Genomic DNA, 23622 nt, shown 5'->3' with positions numbered 1-23622 from the left:
CAGTTACTGGTAAGTGACCTTGTTTTCTTAACAATACTCCTCCACCCCAAAGGATACAGAATGTTTTCTTGAGTCTGTGTATAACTGAGTTCTCAGAGGCATATATAATTCAGAAAAGAGTAGAAATTTAATATATTTATCCCTGCACCTTACATCATTCTACTTGGATGTATACAATTGCACGCAAAGGGCAGGTATTCTCAAAAGGCCAAACACTGAAGTTCTTATTCAGCTTTTACTAATGCAAAACTCTCATTAAAGTCAATGGTATCTTTGCCTAAGCAAGGACTTCAAGGTATGATCTGTGGCAAAGAGACTCCTTTGCTCTACTACTGTAAATTTATCTTTCCTTCTACAAATTACTTAATATTTTGTAGGTCAGTCAAAAGATTACTTCCATAATATAGCCAGCACAGTTTCTGCAAGGGAAAATTGTCTCTCAGGGTATGTGCACACACTGTCGGCACTGCCAGATCGATTTTGCAGGATCAATTGAGCAGCAGCGGAGACCCACTCAATCAATCAGGAAGTTGACTGAATAAATCCACCCCTGCAAAAAGATTCAGACTGTGTCAACAGGAAGGCATTTCCCATCGGCGCAGCATAGTGGGATGCCGCGCTAATTAGAATTTAGGAAGTCAACGGGAGATACGCGGCTACTCTACGTAGCCATATTCTATGTACAGCTGAATTTCACGACGAGTGTAGACCAGGCCTCACTTATCTCTTATGATTCTTTGATAAAGAACTGTTTGACATAGTTTCTTGAGACTTCCAGAAGGGCTTTGACAAGGTTGCGCACAAGCAACTACTAAAAAAGTTAAGTAGTCACAGTTGAGGGGCAAAGTATCAATCAACATGGATCAAACTGTCTAGGAGACAGAAAACAAAGAGCAGGTTTAAAGGTCAATTTTCATCCTGGCAAATGGATACCAGCAGGAAGCCTTGAGGTTCCGTTCTAGTCTTGTGTTGTTTAATATAATCATTAATGATTTTGAAAGGGGATGAGTGGTGACATAGCAAAATTTGCAGATGATACAAAGTTTAATTAGGTTGGTCAAGACCAGAGAGGACTGTGAGGAATTTGAATCAGGGACACCTAAACAGTCTCAGTCAGTGGACAGCTGGATAGCAACAATGAATTTTGAAACTACTTATACTCCTTATAATGATTTAAAGTAACTGTATCAGCTCAGGAAAGGGACCTGGCTGTCACTGTAGATAGATCAATGAAAACCTCTGCTTAATGTGCAGCTGCAGTCAAAAGAGCAAACAAGGAGTTGGGATGCATGAGGAATAGGATGATGAATAATATGGAAATTATGCCATTATATAAATCCATGGTATATCCAGATCTAAAATACTGTGTGCAGTACTGATCACCCCATCTCAAAAAGGATATTGCAGCATTAGAGAGGGTTCAGAGAAGGGCAACAAAAATGATTGAGAAAGATTGAAAAGATTGGGATTGTTTATTTTAGAAAAGACAAATAAAATGTGACTTGATAAAGTACATAAAATAATGAATGGTATAGAGAAAGATCAGGAAATTCTGTCCTCTCTGTTTCATAAGGGACATGCAATGAAATTAAAAGATGGCAAATTCAAAATATATGAAATGCTTTTTCATACAATGTGCAATTAAACTGTGGAACTCACTGCTACAGGAAGTCAGTGAGGCCTAGGACTTAGCAAGATTCAAAAAGGGATTGGACATTTATATGTAGAGCCCTTTGTGGATGTAAATATGTGTGTCCATATCTTATCCGCATCCACTGGAATAAACCTTTACTTGACCTGCAATCCACCCCTCCCTCTTTTAGATTTAACCGCATCCGCACATCAGCTGTTTTACAGCCAGCAGCCCCTCAGCAGCTGTTGAGCCTCTGTCATTCCAAACAGCTGATCAGCCCCTCCTGCGCATTTAACAGCTGATAAGCTGTTCTGGCTGTGCCCCTGACTGGCAGCTGCTCCAGTCCTGCCCCAGAAGTCATGGAGCTCCCGACCTCTGTGACCATCCACTTCGCAATCTGCAAGAAATGGTCCGAGATAACCGCATCCAGGAATGCGGTTTTCCACGGATATAAAGCGGATATCCACGGATTTGAGGGCTCTATTTATATGGTTAATAAGACTATCCAGAATCGTCATAATTAATGAAGATAAAATTTTTGTAAGGAACATTTAATTTCATGCTTCAGAATTTAACCAATCCCTAACTATTAAAGATCAGGATTAAATGACAGGGGCTGATCACCGCACCTCTGTATATTGCAGGATTCTTGCATCTTCCAAATTATCTGGTACTGGCCACTCCTAAAGGCAGGATACTGGACTAGATTGACTTCAGGACTGCTCCAGTTCTTTCCTAACCATAAAGCACAGTACTACTTTTCACCTTTTCCTGATTCCATGTCTTTGCATCCAAATTCTAACTGTAGTAATATTTTCCTCAGGTAGTTGTGTCTCAAATGATATCAGTACAGCACATATTAGTATTTTTCTTCTGTTGTGTTTCTCCACTTTTGCTAGAACACATTGATGGAGTAATTATTATTTCTGCAAAGATAATTTAGTTTGTGAATAGCTGTCATGATTTCAGCCATGATTGTACTGTCTGCACACGAAGGTGTATTGATCCTAACATTAGCATTGCCCACTGGTTTTAGTTAATCCTTGCCCAGCACTTTGCTGTCACCATGAAGCACTGATGAACAATTTTTAAATGTCAACTCCTAGCCGTATGGGGGATAATCTTATTAAATATTTTTCTTCCATATTTTGCAACTATAGGTGAAAATCTGAACTCTCAGTGGTTTATTTTTATTTCCATGACAATTCTGAAAGGAATGACATCTGAAATAAATTAGTCTCTTCAGAAGAAAATCAGAAGAAGAATCCTTGACTCACTGAATGTCAGTTTTATGGAATCATGTATAATACTGTTTATTCTTAGTGTTCTTGTAGTTCACATGCAAACAGATAAGTTATAATTACTGTGTTATGACTAAAGGTTTGAGTTTCAGGAAGTGTATAGGCATACTGTGTTAACTGCTCTGTATCATAGATGACAAAGAATGGCACAGTGGAATCTGAAGAGGCTAATACTCTGACACTGGATGACATTTCTGATGATGATATTGACTTAGACAACACAGAAGTAGATGAGTACTTCTTTCTACAACCGCTACCAACAAAAAAACGAAGGGCCCTGCTGCGAGCCTCTGGAGTGAAAAAGATTGATGTGGAAGAAAAACATGAGCTGCGGGCTATCCGCCTATCCAGAGAGGATTGTGGCTGTGATTGCCGAGTGTTCTGTGATCCAGAAACTTGTACTTGCAGCCTTGCAGGCATAAAATGCCAGGTAAAGATCTATCTTACAGCCATTCCTTACAAGCAGGGTATAAACAACCCACAACAGAGGTATTATGGGTAATGAATTATTAAGTCCTGAAATGTATGGGTCTCAAAAACAGTAACGGAAGTCCTTAGTTTGAATACGTGCAGTAACTGGCATTTTTCATTCTGAGTACAAATACTCAACTCCTCATATTCTTCTATGGGCCTTTAACCAAACATTCAACAGAGCCAACAGAAGAGTCATTAACCTGTAAGACTGCAGATTTCACAAAGGATATTAAATTAACTTTTGTTTTATAAATATTATACATCTTTTCCCAAGTATAACTCTGCAGTTACTTCAGATGTATGTTTCCTAATTTATAATTGTAAGCAGTTTTGAATCAAATATTAAAGTCAAAACTCAGTGTAAGAACCAGTCAATGAAGCATATTTTACTGTCTTTCAGTTAACACCTATGATACAATCATACATGTTAGAGCAGGAGCATTGGTATTAGGTCATTTAGTCTCTCTCTCTGACAATCAAAAATGTATTCCCTAATGTCATTTACTAGTGGTTTCTCCAGGATAATTGTAAATATCCCAAGCAAGAGAGCTTCCATCAGTTCCATTGGGTCACTATTATACAGCCCAATAGATTTCACCATCATTAAGTTTCTCTAAATTTTCCTTTTCATAATTTTTAAACCTACCTAAACTTATCCTACTGCCCTCAGGTGTTTACATATTTGAATATTCATAGACTGTTTTCAGTTCTGCTTTGACAGGGAGATGGACTAGATCACCTTATGGGCCTCTAATTTTGTGCCTGCATTTGACTGCAGATAGTTGAAAATGATAGAATTTAGGCATCTAACTACAGTACTTGATTTGTGGATCCAATCAGGTAATTAGTTATCTAAATTCTATTCTTTCAACCTACAATTCATTGTGTCTACAATAGTGCATCCACAGTTGAATGAAGTCTCATTTAAAATGTGTCCCAACTTCTATTTGTAATTTCTGTGGCCGTCTCTCACCTTAGTTGTTGTTTTGTCAAGCTGTCTATATTTAATTAAAAAAATCTTTCTGCACAAGCCAGTCCCTCATAATCATTAATAATTTTTGTTTCCTTCATCTGATTTCTATCCAGTTTACCATCTTCTTTCTGGTAATGAGAAATGAACACTGTTTTTCAGTGTGGTTGTAGCAGAACCACAGAAAGATAAACCATTTTATCCCTTTATCCACACTGTGATATATGAAGCCTGAAACTGTACAGTCTTTTTTTCCAAGCTACACTGCCTTGTAAATCGATGTCCAACTTTCTGGGATTTATGATATTATTGCTTTCCAGGATTCTCGCTCCCAATGAATATCTGTACTTTGGTTTATTTTTCCATATATATATTATACTGTGCACTTTCCCCAAAAGAATCTCATTTTGTTATTTTATGCTTCTAGTCTCTCTAGGTTCTGTTTCATCATGAGTTTTATTGTACATATGGTTAATCTGTATTCTCTCTTTAAAAGGTGGATCGTATGTCTTTTCCATGTGGTTGCACTAAAGAAGGGTGCAGCAATACAGCAGGTAGAATTGAATTTAACCCCATCCGTGTACGGACTCATTTTTTGCACACAATAATGAAGCTTGAATTGGAGAAAAATAGAGAGCAGCAAGTTCCTGCACTAAATGGTTGCCACAGTGAGGTAAGTGCTCACACAAGTTCTATGAGTACGGCACCACACCCGGTAGAATATTCACTTGCAGAGAATTTTGAGATTGAAACTGAACCTCAGGCTGCAATGATGCACCTGCAGTCAGCTGACGATTTGGATTGTCCAGGGGAAGAGGAGGAGGAGGAAGATGGAAGTAGCTTTTGTAGTGGAGTTACAGATTCTAGCACACAAAGTTTAGCACCCAGTGAATCTGATGACGATGACGAAGAGGAAGAGGAAGAAAAAGCCGATGATTTTGTGGAAGGCCTGGGCTCCCATGCCGATGTGGTGCCTCTTCCTTCTGTGCTTTGCTATTCTGATGGAACTGCAATGCGTGAAAACCACTCTAAAAATGCCTCATACTACACTAACTCTTCAACTCTGTATTACCAAATAGAGAACCATGCCCCTGGCAGTACTACCCAGATCACTGAGACCTATTCAGAAAGGGACACTGTTAAAAATAGTAGTCTTTCTCTGGTGCCTTACAATATGACTTCAGAGCAGTTTGTTAACTACACACAGCAATCAGAGGAAAGTTACAGCAACTCTCATTACCCTTCTGCAAACCCCTCTGTGATAGTTTGCTGCTCTTCTTCAGAAAGTGATAATAGTGTTCCATGTAATAGTGTATACACTGAACATAGGCCAACCCACCCTCAAGTGGAATTTCACTCATACTTGAAAAGTCCCTCTCAAGATGTATTTGTTTCAGCTTTGAATGGTGACAGTCACATACCAGAGCAAGCTGCTGAGAATTCTATAAGCCTTTCAGAAAAGAGCAGACTACATGAAGAGTGTATCATATCATCTGTAGTGGAAACAGTACCTGTTTAATTTATTAAGATATTCTAGGACTGAATCCCTTTATTTAAATGCACTCCAACTGGATTTCCTAGAATCATAATTTTTTAAGCCATGGACTAAGAAAACTTGGACTATGGTTAATGTTCCAGACACATTTTGGTTTTTTTTCTTTCAAGCTACATGGCTGTGGCATTGCACAAAACAGTTCATGTAAAGATTAAAAACAGAAATTGAACTGTCTTTTGATAGAAAATGTATAAATTAAAAATATATACATATTTCAAAGTAGCCTACCTGTCAAACTATGTGAAACCTGCCAAGCTATCTGAATCAAAGCTTCATGTTTTTGATTGTTGGGCCTGTGCAAGATTGTTAAAATGACACTTTGAAATAATCATGTTTAGAGTCCTAAATTTTCAACATATCTGAAGAAGATGGTGACATTTAATGTAAAATTAATTAACATACGAAAAGATTTAAGTGTTCTGTACTGTATGTATTTTATTCATGGTAGTTTAGTACTCATGTTTTGAAAAAAATTAACAGCATGTTCCTTTGAGTTGAAGATCCATAGCTAGTTCCTCAGAGCATGCCCACGTAAATTTTTTCTGGTGTACCATATGCATTTTTTATAACTACTCCTAGCAACTGATCTTCGAATACATTCTTTAAAGTTCACTAGGTCTGTTTTTACTGTTTTTGACAGACAAATCTGTTAGTAAGGGGACATTTATATTTTCTATAAAGGTGAAAGGTAGGACAATCCTCCATTAATGTCTGAATCAATGACAGCCAACAGTTAACTCCCCCTAGAGAAAATTGATGTTGAGTATAAGGACAAAGCAGTAGTTTAAACTTGCACAGCACCTTTTAGCGCCCCCCCTACCCCCGCAAGTATTCAGCTTACTAATGCACTTTAGTGCCATTTTGCAGTACCTTATTAATTGTGGGAACTGTGGACCATTTTGGAGATATGCCATAGCTCCAGATTGTGAGATCTATATAATAAAAAGGCATCTTAAAATTCATTGTAATAAAACTATACAAGTTTTCCCAAGCCAGTTAATGAATGCTTAAATAAGTAATTAGTAAGAGCAAAGAGTTAGGAGGTTAAATGAAGCTTAGGAAACTGTTTAAGTTTTTTTAGAGTTGAATTTTTACAGAATAAAAGCCTGATCTAAAAAAGCCATTCAATGGGGCTTTTGATCAAACCCTAAATTTACAAAATCACTTAATACTGTTATCATCAGACTAATTAGGTACTAGAATTTGTATGTTCAACTAGGACCCTAGTGTCAGAAGTTTTATACTTGTGAAAATTTGCAGGCAAATTCTAATGCATTACATGCATAGTCTATTATTACCTCGTTTTCATTTTCCTTTTTTAAAGGGGGAATGAGAATTACAACACGTGCTCCATCCCAACCTTTAAATTGTCTGAACTTAGTGTTTGTAGAGAAGAACTTCTTCTAAGAGTTCATTTTCTACACATTGATTAGATATATAACGCTGCATTGCCTTATTTTAAAATGCAATAGGACACTTCTTAAACTGTTTTGATATTTTTGACCACCTACTGATATTGAAATATAATTATATTTCTGTTAGTTTAAAATGATTGTCTTGCTTGTCAAAGTACAGCATCTACTGCTTAATTATTATCTCTGTCAACGGTTGATCTAGGGGTATGGATATAAGCATATTGTAGATTTCACTCTGTACCAATTACTCTTCTACTGAGTAGCTCTTTAAAATATCAGCTACAATATTCCAGATAGAAAAACTACCATGATAAAACGTTGTTCTCTGAAAAAGAAGTAGTGACTTAATGGTTCTTTTATGAAACCTTTGCACAATCATTTTCAATTCAATTTTTTATACTAAATTGGCAAAATATTTTGATATTTTCCACATAACAGAAGGGAGCTGTTTTGTTTATTTGTTCTCACATTGATTCATGAATGCCTTCATTGGGATTCCTTTGAGATGATAGCTCTGGTTCAGCAAGAATTGTGTACTTCATTTGCATGGCATTCCTATCTCCTGGGAAAGTGCAGCCCACTTTGACTCGCCATTTAAAGCAGCCATTCTAGCAATTCATCTGGTCTCTTATTTGCAGTAGAAATTCCTTCTCTTTTCCCAAAGGATATGCAGTACATTAAAAGACAAGTGTTCTCTGCTTTTACAGCAAATGGTATTCTTTGCTTTTAAAGAGAAACAGATTAGAAACAGTTGATTAAAAAAAAGTATGCAGGTTACTGATAATATTGTCTTGATAACAGAGCTCTCTAAATTTACAGAGCCCCTATAACAAATCACTGGGCACGTGTACATACATTATGGAAACCTGGCACACGCCACATCAGCACCAAAAACATACTAGCTAAAGAAGTAGCTGTGAGTGAGTAGCAGGTGTTCTTAACCTCACTGTGGATTGGCCACTAAAGCGAAACATGATTATGCACATTTAACCAATGTATTACACTCAGGTGAAAATAAGATTTTTACTTCATTATTTGCCCTCTTATGGAAATTATTTTCTTAGTCCCTAACTTTCCACATGAAAAACATGTTCAGTGGCATTAGAAAAAAAAAACCACTAAGGAAAGTAAGTAATTATGTAAAACACATCTCAGCTACCTTTAAAATACTGAGATGGCTATTATTATTCTTGTTTAACATTTATATTGCAGTAGGGTTCAGAGAACCTGATCAAGATTGGGGCCCCTTTATGCTAGGGGCTGTGGTTTGCGGCTCCCTGGGGATCCACAGATTGTCTAAGTTGTTCACAAAAGGTTGTCATTTTCAAGCTGTCATCCACAAAACCCTGGGGGTCTACAAACTATGTCTAAGATTTCCAGAGGGGTCTGCATGTCCATTCAAAAATTTTTAGAGGTCCGCAAATGAAAAAAGATTGAAAACCACTGGCTTAAGAACAGCTCTGTTTAGTGATTTGGTAACCTTTGAGATTTGTGTTTTTCAATCTCCTTCCTTTGGCCAACCTATGGTAAGATGTAAGGGGGAAAATAGTGCTCGACTGCTCAGTTAATTAATTAATTAATATGTTTCCTGTGCTGGTTGCTAACACTTCCACTTTTTTGAAACTCGTTTCTGTGTGCTAAAAGGGTTATGTTGTTAAATTACAAATAGCCATGTGTGTCTTCTGTACAGATTTGGCAAATCATTTGTTGACATATTTATTTGAATGATTGGTCTCCATACCTTGTTTGTGCTAAAAAAGCTTTACTTCCATAAGATACTTGATGCTTAGTAGTAGTCATTGACAAGAAGCAGGATAGTTTTGAAAGTCATTCTGTAAGCTGAGACAAGGTTGGTGAGGTAGTATCTTTTATTGGACCAACTTCTGTTGGTGAAACAGACAAGCTTTGAGCTACACAGAGCTCTTCTTCAGGTCGTGAAGAAATGTCCTGAAGAAGAGCTCTGTGTAGCTCAAAAGCTTATCTCTTTCACCAACAGAAGTTGGTTCAATAAAAAGTATTAACTCACCTGCAGTGTCTCAGCAGTACGGGATCCAACACAACTACAATACAGCAAACAGTCTGTAAGCTGGCAGACAATGCTTCCTTTGGAAATGTATTCCTAGTACTCTTTTTTTCCAATACTGTATGTTCTTGTAACCTAAAAATCTCCTTCTGGTACAACATAATAGAATTTGTACTCTGAAGATCAGTAAAATCAGCACATAGAACTGATTGCCTTTTTCCCTGCTAAAGTAAACTGTGCCTCTCATGGAAGATACAGCCAACTAGCTTGCATACTAAGCTTTAACTAAAGTTAAATATGAAGCTAGAAATTTGCTGGCAAACTGATGGCAATTGTAGTTGTTTCCAAGGAACTGTATCTCATGCCAACTGGAACATTAATTTTAAAAAAGAATTGACCAAGAAAAAAAATGCAGAAATGATCTAAAACTTTATATTTGTTTTTCATAGAAAATTTCTGATTGACTGCATGCCAGACAGATGAGTAAATTTATGATTTAAAATTATTGATTAAAAACTGTCATTTAAAATTGTACAACCTACTAATTCTTTGTTGAGTTCCAATGACAATAGTTCAATTTTTTACCTTTGCATTTGCCTTGGGTCAGGTATCTCAAATTTTGATCAATTATCAACAAACAGCACTCACACCTGCAAAGCCTATTGCTTACATTATCTCACAGAAACCTACTATTAATAGTTATATTTGGTTCAGTCCCATTTATTTGTTAAACAGCTCTGAATTTCTTTAAAATGTCATAATACCAGTTCTTCAAGTGCTTCTTCATGTCAGTTCCATGCTAAGTGTGTGCGCTTCCATGGGCACAGCTACTGAAGATTTTTTCCTTAGCAGTATCCATAGGGTTGGCCCTGGTGCCCTCTGGAGGCATGCATTCATGCGCTGGTATATGAAGTGCTGCCGGCCCTCTCAGTTCCTTCTTCCTGCTCATGACAGTTACTGGAACTCCTTCTCTCTCTTGCAGTTGCAAGTACTTCGTAATTGCTATTACAATCGTTGTAAATAGTTTTCTTCTTGTACATAGTTATTAGTTAGAAATTAGGTATTAGTAGTCCCACTAGGGACATTCACCTTGGAACGCGGCATGCCCCGTTCGTCAGGCTTCAAGTCATGTTCTACCTGCCACAAGCCCTTCCCACTCATCGATGCCGATGATAGTTGTTTAAAGTGCTTAGGGGAGACTCATAGAAAGGATAAGTGCAAGATCCGCAAAGGCTTCAGGCCACGAACCAAGAAGGACAGGGACATTCGTCTGAAAGCCCTGCTGATGGGGGCAGCACTGAGACCAGCGTCAGAACCACCCTCCTCCAACTTGGCAACAAATACGTCAGCATCAGTGCAGAGCACTCCACTGGCACTGGGCCCTTGGCACCGCTCCACTTCACCCACACTGAAGAAGAGGCAGAAGAAACAGTGCTCAGACACAGACTGTTCCCCCACGTTCAAAAAGGACAGGATGGGGAAGTTGGTCACAGGACCCTTGTTGCGCCACTTGCCCAAGTCGGGGCAACAGGAGCCGACTTCTCCACCGAAGGCTCAAGCCCACTGAGGGAACCACTTTTGACTCCCAGCTAGTCGTGCCGTTGATGCCGGAGGCCTTTCAGGCAGCCAGGGACCTTATGGCCCTGCCACTGCCTCCAGCTTCTCAAGACTTTCCCCCAGCACTGGCATTGGCAAGGGCACTGACATCCAGGGGAAAATATGCAGTGGGGCCACCACAATGGACATTCAACAGGCGCCACTCCCTTGAATCCCGGTGCTGATCTATAACACCTCAGCCCCGGTCACCAGCCCAGCGAAGGTCCCCACTTTGTGGCACCGGTCTCCGACAATGCGTTCTCAGTTTCCGATGCCGAGGCACTTGTCTCTGGTGGCACATCACCGATCCCAGTTGCCCTGGTACCAGTCTTCATCCTCCTGGCATCAATCACCAATGTCATGGCAACAGGCACAGGACTCCCAGCACCGATACCCAGCACCCTGCTCCCTTACACCTTGCCATTCACCGCACCATTGGTGCTCCCCACCAGAGTGGCACCTCCCCCGGGAAGTCTGACGGCAATCTCGCTCCCCATGGCACCATTCTCCAGCACCATATTGCAGCCAGGTGGAAGCACCGTCGGTTCCACCTGGGTCGCCAAGGGAAGACCCATCCTCCTCGGATTTGGAAGGGAAACCTAGCCCCCAACCCCATCAGCACCGACCTTCGGGGGCACAAGTTTTTGTGCAGGTCTCACAATGGCAGGTTGGCCCCATGGTCAATGGCTGGTCCAGTGGTCATACAGGAACCCATGGGGGATCCACATGACACCAGGTCCCTACTTGTACCAGTCGTCCGGGAAGTGGTTCATAGCACCAATGGCCCCGGTGGAGAGTGAAGACTCAGCTTCTGACCCCAGCAACGAATCACAGGACCCAGCAGCAATAACAGCCCAAGAATAGGAAAGCCCACCCCCCTCTCCTGGCACTACTGTCATCCTTGTCGTCCCTGGACGAGGTGGTCACCAGCACGGCTTTTCCTGCCTCCTCCAATCCTGTCAGATTACCACTGTGCGCAGCAGGAACTCCTCAAAAGAGTTGCCTCCAATTTAGGCCTAACATCTGAGGAGCTCAAGGAGCCCTCGGATAGTCTCTTTGATGTGCTAGCTGTCGTGGTGCCGTCCAGGGTCACGTTACTAATGCATGAAGGAGATCTTAAAGTGGTAAAGGCCCTATGGCAGACCATGTCTTCCCTGCCATCAACATCAAAGAGGGCTGAAAATAAATATTATGTCCCGGCCAAGGGATTTGAGTACCTCTTCTTGCATCTGCCCCCGGGGTCCCTGGTGGTGGCAGTCATGAACGAGCGAGGTAGGCAAGGTCAGGCAAGCTCGACCCCTAAGAATAAGGACAAGAAGAAGCTGGATCTTGACAAATTTTAAGGAGTTGTTGCCACACAAATCCAGACAGGAGTTTGCCTGTATCCTAGAGGAGAGCAAGGCTGTACACAGGGCCACTCTGCAATTGGCATTGGATGTGGCAGACTCGGTGACAAGGTCAATGGTCTCTGCCGTGTCCATGTGCAGATGTTCCGGGCTACAGTCTTCAGGGTTTTCCCAGGAGGTGCAGCAATCAATACAGGACCTCTCTTTCAAGGGCAACACCCTCTTTTTAGAACCAATTGATGCTAGGCTTTATGGCCTTAAAGACTTTAGGGCCACCTTTTTTTCATTAGGCCTATACACACCGCAGACTACAATTCCCTCCACCGCCGCAACAGCCTAGATTCCCGGGCCTTCCTCGGTACAGCTCCTATAGAGGAAAGAGAGAGACAGAGGCTTTAAGCATCGTCACCATGCTCCAACCTCCTCTACAGCTCAGCCAGGCCCCTCACGCCACCCAAATGGGCAACCTCAGGCATTTTGATGATGCACCTGAGGATGGCACCCCAGTCTCACCTCAGGATCCATCCCCTCTTTTATTGCTCAATCATCTGTCACCCTTCCTCCCTGTGCAGGCCCAGATTACATCAGGCCATTGGGTCCTCAGCACCATATCAAATGGCTACACCCTGCAGTTTTCCTCACTCCTTCCTTTCAACCCACTTCCCTGTCCCTCTTCAGGGATCCTTCTCATGAGCAATCTCTCATTCAGGAGTGGAAACCCTTCAGCTGATTGGGGCCATAGAGAAGGTCCCTATGGATATGGAAGAAAAGGTTTTACTCCTGTTATTTTCTTATCCCCAAAGCAAAAGGGGGCCTCAGACCTATCTTAGACCTGTGCCACCTCAACAAGTATCTCAAGAGGCTGAAGTTCTACATGGTTTCCCTAGCCTCCATCATTCTTTCTTTGGATCCAGGGGACTGGTATGCCACCCTCAACTTAAGAGATGTGTATTTTCAAATCAGTTTTCCCCCACCACAGGAGATTCCTCAGGTTCATGGTGAACCAGAGCCATTATCAATTTACACCTCTGCCCTTTGGCCTTTCATCCACCGCAAGGGTCTTCACAAAGTGCATGATGGTAGTGGCCGCTTACCTGACACATCAGGAGGTACAGATCTACCCTTACCTAGATGATTGGTCACCAAAGGCAGGTCGCAGGCTCAGGTCCAGCACAGCTTCGATTTGGTAAAGGCCATATGCCAGTGTCTCCAGTCCAGAATAGATCAGTCTTTTCCCATGACACGACAATCAGATTCTTTAAAGGCCTGGAGAGACTTTACCCTCAAGTCAGGGATCCTCTACATCCATGGGATCTGAACCTAGTTCTGTCAAAACTCATGGGCCCTCCACTTCAAATCCTTGGCTACCTGCTCTCTGCTGCTCCTTTTGTGGAAGGTCGTCTTCCTAGTGGCAATTACCTTAACACAAAGGGTCTCTGAGATCAGAGCGCTCATTTCTGAACCACCATATTCAAGGACAAGGTTCAGCTGTGAACCCACCCAGCTTTCCTATCAAAGGTGGTGACAGTTTCACAATAACCAGGATGTATTCCTCCCAGTGTTCTTTCTGAAACCACACAGAGATCTAGTGAGGAAGGTAGATTTTACACTCTGGATGTTAGATGGGCCTCGGCCTTCTACACTGAAAGGACTAAACCCTTCTGCGGGTCAACGCAGCTCTTCGTTGCAATGGCGGAAAGAATGAAAGTCCTGCCAGTGTTCTCCCAAAGGATCTCCTTGTGGTTAACCTCCTGCATCAAGTTCTGTTATGAGCAGGCAGAGGTGTCTCAACCAGCAATCGCTACAGCTCATTCTATCAGGGCTCAAGCATCATCAGCAGCCTTCCTGGCACAGGAGCCGATCCAAGACATCCATAGAGGCACTACCTGGTCCTCAGTCCATACCTTCGTGTCCCATTACGCCATCATCCAGCAGGACGACGCTAGCTTTGACAGAGCAGTGCTGCAGATGGCACATCCATGAACTTCAAGCCCACCCTCCAGCAATACTGCTTGTGAGTTGCATGGCATGAATCTACATGAACAAGCACTTGAAGAAGAAAAAATGGTTACTAAACTTTTGTAACTGTTGTTCTTCAAGATGTGTTGCTCATGTCCATTCCATGATCTGCCCTCCATTCTGCCGTTGGAGTTGACGGCAAGAAGGAACTGAGAGAGTGCAAGGCCAGCAGCGCCTCATATACCAGCGCATGAGCGCGGGGTTTGAGACGGCATCAAAGCCGGCCCTACAGATACTTCTAAGGGAAAAATCTCCAGTAGCCGTGCATGTGGGCGTGCACACACCTAACATGGAATGGACATGAGCAACAGATCTTGAAGAACAACAGTTACGAAAGGTTAATAACCGTTTTTTGTAATAATATTTTACAAAATGTCCAATATTCATGGTTTTGTTACTCACTGGAATGCTAATAGATTTGGGGCCAAATGTGCAATTTAATTTTATGTGGCCTGCATCACCATGTCTTGAGAAATTCATTCACGCAACACTAACCACTCAGCTAGGAGCAGAATCTTCAATAAACAAAACCTGTTTGTTATTGCTTATATACAAACGTCAGCAAGGCAGAGAGTTTATTTTGCCTTCGTTTTTAATATTTAAAGTCATGTTTGGCATTGTGGGAGGCAGTGTTGCCCAGCAGAGTACTGGACTGGGATTTAGGTGACATAGGTTCTACTCCTAGCTCTGCCAGTGGCCTGCTTTGTGACTTTGGATAAGTTGTCACCTCACTGTGCCTCAGTGTCCCCATCTGTAAAATGGGGGTGATGACTCTGTCTTGACTCTGTTCCCTCATCCCAATACTCTGCCCAGCATATCTGAGCCAGGGCAGAGGGGGAAGTCATCTTCTATGGACCACTAGCAGATTCCTACCCCACTGAAGCAAGAGAGGAACCAGTCAAGGCAAGAATTATGAATCTGGATCAATTCTTTCCCTGGTCTGCTCTGGGGCAGTGCAGCTATGCACCACCCCTTACTCAGAGCTAGAAGGAATAAGACAATCTGGCCCATTGTAGTGTTTTAAGAGGAACTGCTGCATAAAGAATTGGCCTGGTGAGTTAATAATAGTGCTCTACATTGTAGCCTGGTGACCTGGGCTTGAATGTTGCTCTAATGGTTTCATTTCCTGAATCATTCAGGGCTGTGAAGGCTGTGTACCATGGGGATGATAAAAAAGGCAAAATCCTCAGGTCTTAGTCAGGGATGTGCAGCTCCCCTGATGGGGCCAAAGAGTAAATAGAGCCTTTACTTTACTGTGCTTACAAATAATTTGATGTAAAATATTAATAATAAATGGTAGAATTAACTCAGATTATAATATATTCTATAGAATTTATTTCTAAAGTATAAAGTCTGAGCAGTATTTTTTTAAAATTAATAGTAGAAAACTACTGTTATTTTTCAGAAAATAAAACAGATTTAAGCAAAGAACCCAGTTCCTTTACATCTTCCATAATGAGTATGAGAAATCTCAAAATTTGCTTCTTAAATAAGTTTTCAACGTTCTTTTTTTAAAATGCATTGTTTAATTTTGCTGCTCTCAGTGATCACTTGACATGTGCTAATTAATAATTCTCTTTCTCCAAAAGGTTTGCAATCCAAAGCAAGAAAGTTGTGAAGTAAAAAACAAGTTTTCTTGGTTAGTTGTTAAGAAAATAGAGTATATAATGTGCAAGGAGCATGGTTCTTCAAGTATTTTTTTCCTAGCATCAGAGGACAACTTCTAATTTATTTGGTGTTAACATGCAACGGGTAGCATTGTTAACTGCGGAGAAGGAAGGGTTTTAAACTCCTTTCATGAGAGCTGCCTGAGTTCCCTGCCTCCCAAGCAGGCTACATTATGGCACTTAATATAGGAATCCCCAGTTCATCTGCCACACACGGTTTGAAGAATGTAACTTTGCTCTGTATCTTCCCTGAGAAAGTTTTGCTTTGAGATGAAGGAAGAGCTGAAATGTGGGTCTCAAATGAGGTAAGGGAACGTTGAAAGGCATATTGGGTGTCAGTGTTCTGGAGGACCCAGGGTTGGAAGGTGGTGCCTCAGAGTACCCAGTAGCACAGAAGGGACACTGTCAATTACTCCTGGAGGCTAAAGAGCCACACTCGGGGTGCCCTACAGCCTGGCTTCTCAGGTGGGAAGTCTCCAGTTTCTCAAGCAGGCCCAGAGAAAGCGAAGAGGCAAAAATGTATTATTTCTTTGCTTAATCATTTTCACTTAGGCCTCAGCTGTGACTGAATCTGTCAGACTGTTCATAGCACAGAATGTTTATCAGATGCTTTTGTTGAGCTCAAGTGATAACAGGTCAACAAGAAAAGGAAAAGAACAGGTTGCCCTATGTTTAATGTATGTACTTCCCCCACTCCTCCCTAAAAAGTTTCCACAGCAGTCCAAGGAAAGCCTGAATTGTTTTCTACTGTCTGAAGGAATAATGGAAAATATATTGATAAACATGGCTCCAGTCTTAACCAGGCACCAGGTTAATGTATCTGCCCTGACATGGGTGTTTTTGGAAGACGGCCTTTGTCATCCTGATGGCAAAGGAAAAGTTTCCTAAAAAGGGCAAAAGTTAAAATAAAGAGGGGCCCAAGGCAGGCACCATAAAAGTTTGTCTTCACTAGAAATTAAGTTGTGTTAGAACATGACATGAGTTGTGTTAACTAATATGTTGTTAAAAACTATTTTGCAGCATGTATACATAGGAAAAAGGCATGTTTAACATCATGTCAGCTGGTGATGGGCAAATATCACTGGAACCAGAAGGTTAATCACAAACAGCAAATACAGTGTGAAACACAGCATGTCTACACTCACTGCAATCATGTTTAACATTGATTTAACATCAGTTAGTTAACACAGCTTCTCAAGATCCTGTTCTAACATGACCTACTTTTCAGGTAACACCACACAGTAAGTAAGAATAAGGAAATATAGGTCCTCCTGAATAGTGACTTAGGCTGGGATTTTCAAAGGAGCCTAAGGAAGTTAGGCATGTAGCTCCCAGTAAGAGTCAATGCTAGTTGGCCACCTAATTCCTTTAGTTCCTATGAGCCTTATTTTTTTTCTGGATTACTGACATGGGCCTACTGTTTTGGATTATGGGTGAAAGCTAGCCCTTTTGGTGTGTTTGGGGTTTACTGTGAAACCACCCACCACAAGTGAGTCTTTGATGTGCAGGCTAAACATGGAGTTTTAAGATTCTCAACAGGGTTATATTTTTGTGTGCACTGGCAGCTGCTTCTCTTAAAACAAAAAACAAAACAAAACAAAACAAAAAAAAATCTTGCTGTTGTGTGAACATATACCACCATGCTTCATTATTTACAAATTGTTCTGCTCAAAACTACTAGTGGTATTAGGGTAATTTTGTACACAACAATTTGAAAATACGAAGTGTTAGAGTGGATGTTCACATAACAGCAAGCCTTTTTTTGTTTTATATCTATTATATGTATAATTCCCGTAACTGGGCGCTTCTTTTAATTGACTGATTGTAGGCACTTCTATGGAAATATGTCTGAAGTGTAGTTTGTGAAAAATGTTTAAAAAGTGTTTGATGTAAAATAAGCGCTAGATCTTTAACAGTGCAGAATTAGTCAAAATCTGTAGAGTACAAATCTGTTCCTAACAGCCTCAGCCTGTAATAGTGTCTTAGTAAAGTTGATCTGCTTTATTTTAGTTAATTGCATTTCTGGTGTAATAGCCTTTTGAAAATAAAATTATTAATACATATGTACTGGTTAATACCTGTTAATGTAGAACATGGCACTTTGTTAGTTTGATATTGTTTCACTTAAAACTGATAGAGTATTTCAGTTTTGTAAGAAAAGTCATTCAGCATTTATTATAAAGACATTTTTCATGTTAAACATACCTTTGGTTGGTTGAACATCAGCTATGTACAATTGATATGGTCTTCTTTGGCCATGTATTTTAAAAGATTCAGAAATATATGTACAAGAATATTAAAGGTGCTTCTGAAACTCTGTGAGCTCACAATTGGTGATGGAAAGACAATAAGTTAATAAGGTTAATGTTATATTAAATCATGGGTTCAAAAGCACGAGTTATTTGTCCTTCAGACAGATATAATCAATTGAAATTTTAAATGTTATATACAATGGGAGTTACAGTGTAACAGTATAATTACAGTAATTAGTTTAAAAATTATATATAACTACTAACTAGCAGTTTTTGAGAAAGATAGTTGTACTGCCATGTAATTCAAATATCTTATTTTTTATTACAATTGGTCTTACATGCTAAAGTAACAGTTTTTTTTATTGGACTGTTGCTTCTAAATCAAAATACATGAAAATCATTGAACATTACAAATCCATGATGAGTTACATCAAAGATGCCAAAGGGTAATATAAGCTACAATAATATTCAACAGAACTTAACCTGGACCTTATGTTGTAATAATTTATTCAAATTAACTGTATTCTTCTGTATTTATATTTTCAGTATTTATTATGAATGATATGGAAATTGATGTATTTATTGTGGCTTATTACTGCAATGTATATATTATAAAATTAGCATTTTTAAGTCTTAACATTAGGTTTCTTTCTGTTTATTAGTGGCATTCGTATTCTCCTGTATTTTTATTATATATTGTACAATATATATTGTCCATTTGTTTGCAACCAAGTAAAACAGGTTTCTACATTACATCAACTACTGCCATTTTTCATGTGCATCTTATTTCTAATATACAATTTCTAACAGTTTCGTATCCTGTCCAGTGGTGCCATAATTAGTGCTGTATCTCCTCTCCAAGTAGGAGTAGCAGCATCCTTAGAATCCTTGCTATTGAAGCCCCATTCACTGATTAGCATGTCTTCCTTTCCTTGTATTCTGAATGCATTACCTCAATGAGAAACATGTTTTCATGAGTCATTTTAAAAACTTTACAGTAAGCAACCAATAAAGGTAAAGAAATGAGCAGAAATTGCCATATTTGGTATATCTGTTTGCATCATAGTGAACAGCAGCAAGTGCACTTTAATTAAAATGGGCAGAAAGAGAAACTGCGTGAGTCAGCTGTTCTTATTATCATGGTAACGTTGTCATGCCAGTTTTGTTTAGGCTGAGGAAGAAAGAGCTTCCAAATTCTGCTGGAAATAACTTTGCAATAGCTCCCTCTGTTGGCCAGGTTGCAGTAATTTTATACACCAAACACATTTAAGGGAGGTAAATAGCAGTGTTAACTTATGGCCTAATTAGTCTGAAAACTACCACCTAACAAACATTGCCTCTTTAGGGAATTTATACTTTTGTCAGGGTGTTTAACAGTCATATTTCTCTGGTTATTCTATTTTTATGTTTAGAATATTTAAACTAATTTGAGTGGTATATTTTTAAATCACCTAGCATCTGTGTTTATAATATTTAAAATGATTGTTAATTGAAAGATGGGATGTTCTCTAGTAAAATCTGTTATGAAGGTCTTTTCATAAAACATCATTTTATCTTAGCAGGAGTTATGCAAAAAAAAAAAAAATAGCTGTAAATTATCAGACTGCGGTTTGCTCTTCCATGAACTATGATTAATTGCACTCCAGGGCTTGCTACTATAGTCAAGACATACTGACCCAGAAAAAAAGATAAACAACTTTTATTCTAATTAAAGGGAGGCAGCACTCCAGTTTCAGAAATATGGAGGCTTAATAAACTAGATTTAAGCTTGTAAAATAGGATTTATATTCAACATAGACCTGAGTCTACACTCACTGATGTAAATCAGAAGTAATTCTACTCAAGTCAGTCAGTGGGTCTGTGTAAATTGACATAGTTTCATTGATGTTAATAAAGCAACACCAATTTACATCAATTGACGGTGTCCAGTTGGGATTATGCTACTGTCAAACTAGTGTAAGTGACAGATCACATAAGGCTTGGTCTACACTTACCTCAGCGATTCGGCGGCAGGCAACCAGAGTTATGCAAAGTATGCAAAGAACTTGCGTAACTCCCGTTGACTTCTGTGCACCGTCTTCTCTGCATTGCGCCGACGGGAACCATGTTCCCGTCGATGCAGCGCTACGCCACTTCAGGAGGTGGTTTTAGTACGTCGACTTCTGGATTGACTGAGCGGGTCTTCACTGACTGCTCAGTCGATCCAGATAAGTCAATCTGACGGCAGCAACTTTGCGGCCGGCAGTGTAGACATAGCTTAACATTTAAAGCCTCTGTTGTCTTAGAGGGAGTAAGATTGAGCCTTGTGTAACTTAAATCAAGCTTGCTGCAAAGCCTGTTTTTTTCCTAGATGTTCAGAAAGGTGGGTGGACTGACAGCAGAGAATGGTGAGAGAGAAAATGACTGTGGATGCTGGCTTTGTTGGTAAATGTTAGTGGCTCATATAGCAGTCTGAGCTAATATATTTACATCTGAATACATTGTGTATTTGGTGGTTTTTAATCCCTTTTGGAGCACAACAAGATAAAGGGGAAGGTGCTTTAAATTAAATCAAAGGAAATAAAGAGCCAAAGAAAACTTTGACATATGCTGAATTTCAATCCTCAGGCTATTTAAATGAATCACTATTCTTAGCAACATCATCCTGTTACGTAAAAGAAAAATACTGTAGCTAATGAATGGCACATGATGATATTTTATTTTATATTTACAAATTTACGTCAGCATAAAATATATGACCATGATGGAGGACTGGTAAAGCCATTTGCAGTAGGTACACAGCCAAATATTTTCAAAGGATGGTGTCATTTAAAAAATTGCATATTTAAAAAGCTAAGCAAAAATGATATTCTGAAAATATTTGACTTGACATAACAGGCAGTGGGAGGCCAAACATAATACAATTGTAGTGAAACCTTGCCCATAGGCAAATTGCTTGTTTGTTTTAGGAATATTTATTTCCTGCACTATATCTAGGCTAGAGAGTAGTGTATCCTTTCTGTACTTTAAGTAATTCAGAGCTTTATTTAGAAATAGATATTTCCTGGTTTCTAGGACACTAAGCATACAGTCAGATTGAAGAACTGTGTTTCATTTGTGTTGATTGGTTGGTTTTATATGGTGGCACAATGTGGATAATGGCAGAGCAGCATTAGAGGATGAAGTTTTCTCCTTGCTGCTGGCTACATTGCACATCAACATGCAACAGGATTTGTAACTCTTTCTTGTGTAGATAGAGTCACCAATCTAAATGGGCACTCAGGTTTTAGGCTTGATTACATGGCTTCCTGTGGTAGAAGCGTTTGTTTCATTGCCACTCTCCAAACAGGATTGCAGCCAGGCAGAAGAACCATAGTACGCTCACTCAGTAACTCTTCCTGGTGCTGGCATATTACAACTGTTTTAAATACAATATAATAGCTAACTCTTATATTCAGTCTATGTTTTACTATACTGTAGCCCTTTGTTAATTTCCATACCTAATCAAGTAATGGAAATGATTTAATATCATAATGTTGTAGAATGTAGGGGTTTAAGCTGGTGGAATACCAAAGTAAGCTGGGAGGACAAAGCCAGAAAAGAATATTTAGAAGCAACTCTGTCACTTGTGTATATTAATGTCCTGCCAGGCCAGTGATAGTCAGCAAAAATAGTGTTATACCTCTGGTGAGCATTATAACCTGATAACGGTGATTCTGCTGCTTTTCTTCTTCCCTGCCCGCCAGGCCAGCTTGGTGTGGTGACAGTAGGCGAGGAGTATGTCACCGACAGGGTGTCTGGGGTGCCCTGGGTGGGAGAGGGTGCTTAGGCTTCACCAGGAGAACCCAGGTTTCCTACATCACAGGTGAGTAATCTAACCTTGGGGGTGTAGAGAGTAATGGCTCAATACATATTTATTTATTTATTTATACACAGGGCATCAGTTTAGAGAGGGAAACACATCTGTCAGGGATATCAACTAGCCCTGGGGTTAGGGCACTCAAAACTTGGGTGGCCCAACTCCCACTAAATGCCTTATTCCATATCAGTGAGGCAGGTTGGTGGGTGCATCCCTGACTCCTGCCCGAATGTACTAAAGACTGTGAGAAAAGGCCTTTTTTTCTTTGTAAAAAGGACTCTGAGCCATGAATGTCCCACTCCACCTTAGGTATGAAAGGAATGTGAATGCTGTGTCCCATGTTCTGGGGGAATGCTTGAACTGCAAGCCCAAGGGTTGTAAACATTGGGTGGAGGTGGGGTGCCAGCCTCTTGTGTTTTTAATTGAAAGGAAAAAAAAAAAAAAAGACTGGCTAAGGCTCCTGACTCCAGGAGAGAGCTCACATCTCTTTAGCCCAAGTGGCTACAGCCACCTACTGCCTTCTGAAGATCAGGCCTTAGACATTCTACGGGGACGCGGATGCTAGGTGAGTGCCCCCCTAGCATTGGGCTACTGTGGGTACATTGCTTTGTAGGTAGGCCAGGCATATTTAATTACTTATACACAGTGCAACAGCTTCACCAGAGCAATGGCGACCCTGTCCACACATCTGCCTGCAGCAGGGCTAGCCCATTGCCCTGGAGATAGAGCGTTCTCCTGGGAGATGGGCCACCCACATTCAATGCCTTATGCCACATCAGAGATTGGAGAACTGGCACCATGGCTCCCATAAAGGAAGATACTAAAGCCTGTGAGCTATGGCCCGCCGCTATCTCAATTTTTCTTGACTGAAAAAAAAAAAGACGGCCTCCACCATGGTACTCTGACACCCAGGTAACACTAGTCATCTAACACCTTCTGAGAAGCATAGCTTAGACTAGGGGATTGCAACATTTTTTCTTCTGAGCATCCCTCCCCACAGCCTGTGAGAAAAATTGCAACGTGCACCTATGCCACAACAACTGGTTCTCTGCATATCCAGGCGATTAAACATGAGGGCTGGCGTTCATTAGAAGGTAGCAAGCAGGGCAATTGCCTGGGGCCCTGCCCAGTTCAGTTGCTCAGACTTTGCCAGCCCTGCTCTCTAATTATTTTTTGACAGCTCTCCTCCAAAACCTGCTCACAGCCCCCGCTCTACTACAGCACATCAGTGCCTTAACCAGCAGGGCCGTATTATCTATTAGGCACAATAGGCACAGTGCCTAGGGCCCATGAAACTTTCAGGGCCTACGAAAAAAAATGTATATATAATTTTTTATTTAAAAAAACTATTAATAGCTTAAAATCAAATTAGTTAATTCGGTCGGGGGGGCCTATGAAGGTAAGTGTGCCTAGGCCTACGAAGGTCTTAAAACAGCCCTGCTAACCAGGGGGCTTCAGGTATTCAATTTCCTTTGCTTGTTGACTACACCGTGGGAAAGCTTCAAGATGAGAATGTGAAAGAGCTGATCCAGC

General features: G+C 40.4%; 1 protein-coding gene across 2 annotated transcripts in view; it reads left to right on the top strand.

Moving 5' to 3' along the window:
- The window catches only part of CSRNP3 (cysteine and serine rich nuclear protein 3), a 180153-nt gene extending 171713 nt beyond the window's left edge, over positions 1 to 8440 (top strand). For both annotated transcript variants that reach the window (XM_067549342.1, XM_067549343.1), the window contains exons 5-6: positions 3068 to 3364; positions 4875 to 8440. In XM_067549342.1, coding sequence (XP_067405443.1) covers positions 3068 to 3364; positions 4875 to 5897 — 1320 coding nt within the window. In that variant the 3' untranslated portion in view covers positions 5898 to 8440. The remainder of the gene's footprint in view (positions 1 to 3067; positions 3365 to 4874) is intronic.
- Positions 8441 to 23622: the final 15182 nt, after the last annotated feature.

Source organism: Emydura macquarii, unplaced genomic scaffold, assembly GCF_026122565.2.
Source record: "Emydura macquarii macquarii isolate MOO-44397 ecotype Brisbane River unplaced genomic scaffold, CSIRO-AGI_Emac_v2 contig_1253, whole genome shotgun sequence".
Classification (NCBI taxonomy): Eukaryota; Metazoa; Chordata; order Testudines; family Chelidae; genus Emydura; species Emydura macquarii.
Note: the sequence above shows the minus strand (reverse complement) of the source record. Positions and strands in the feature narration are given on the sequence as shown.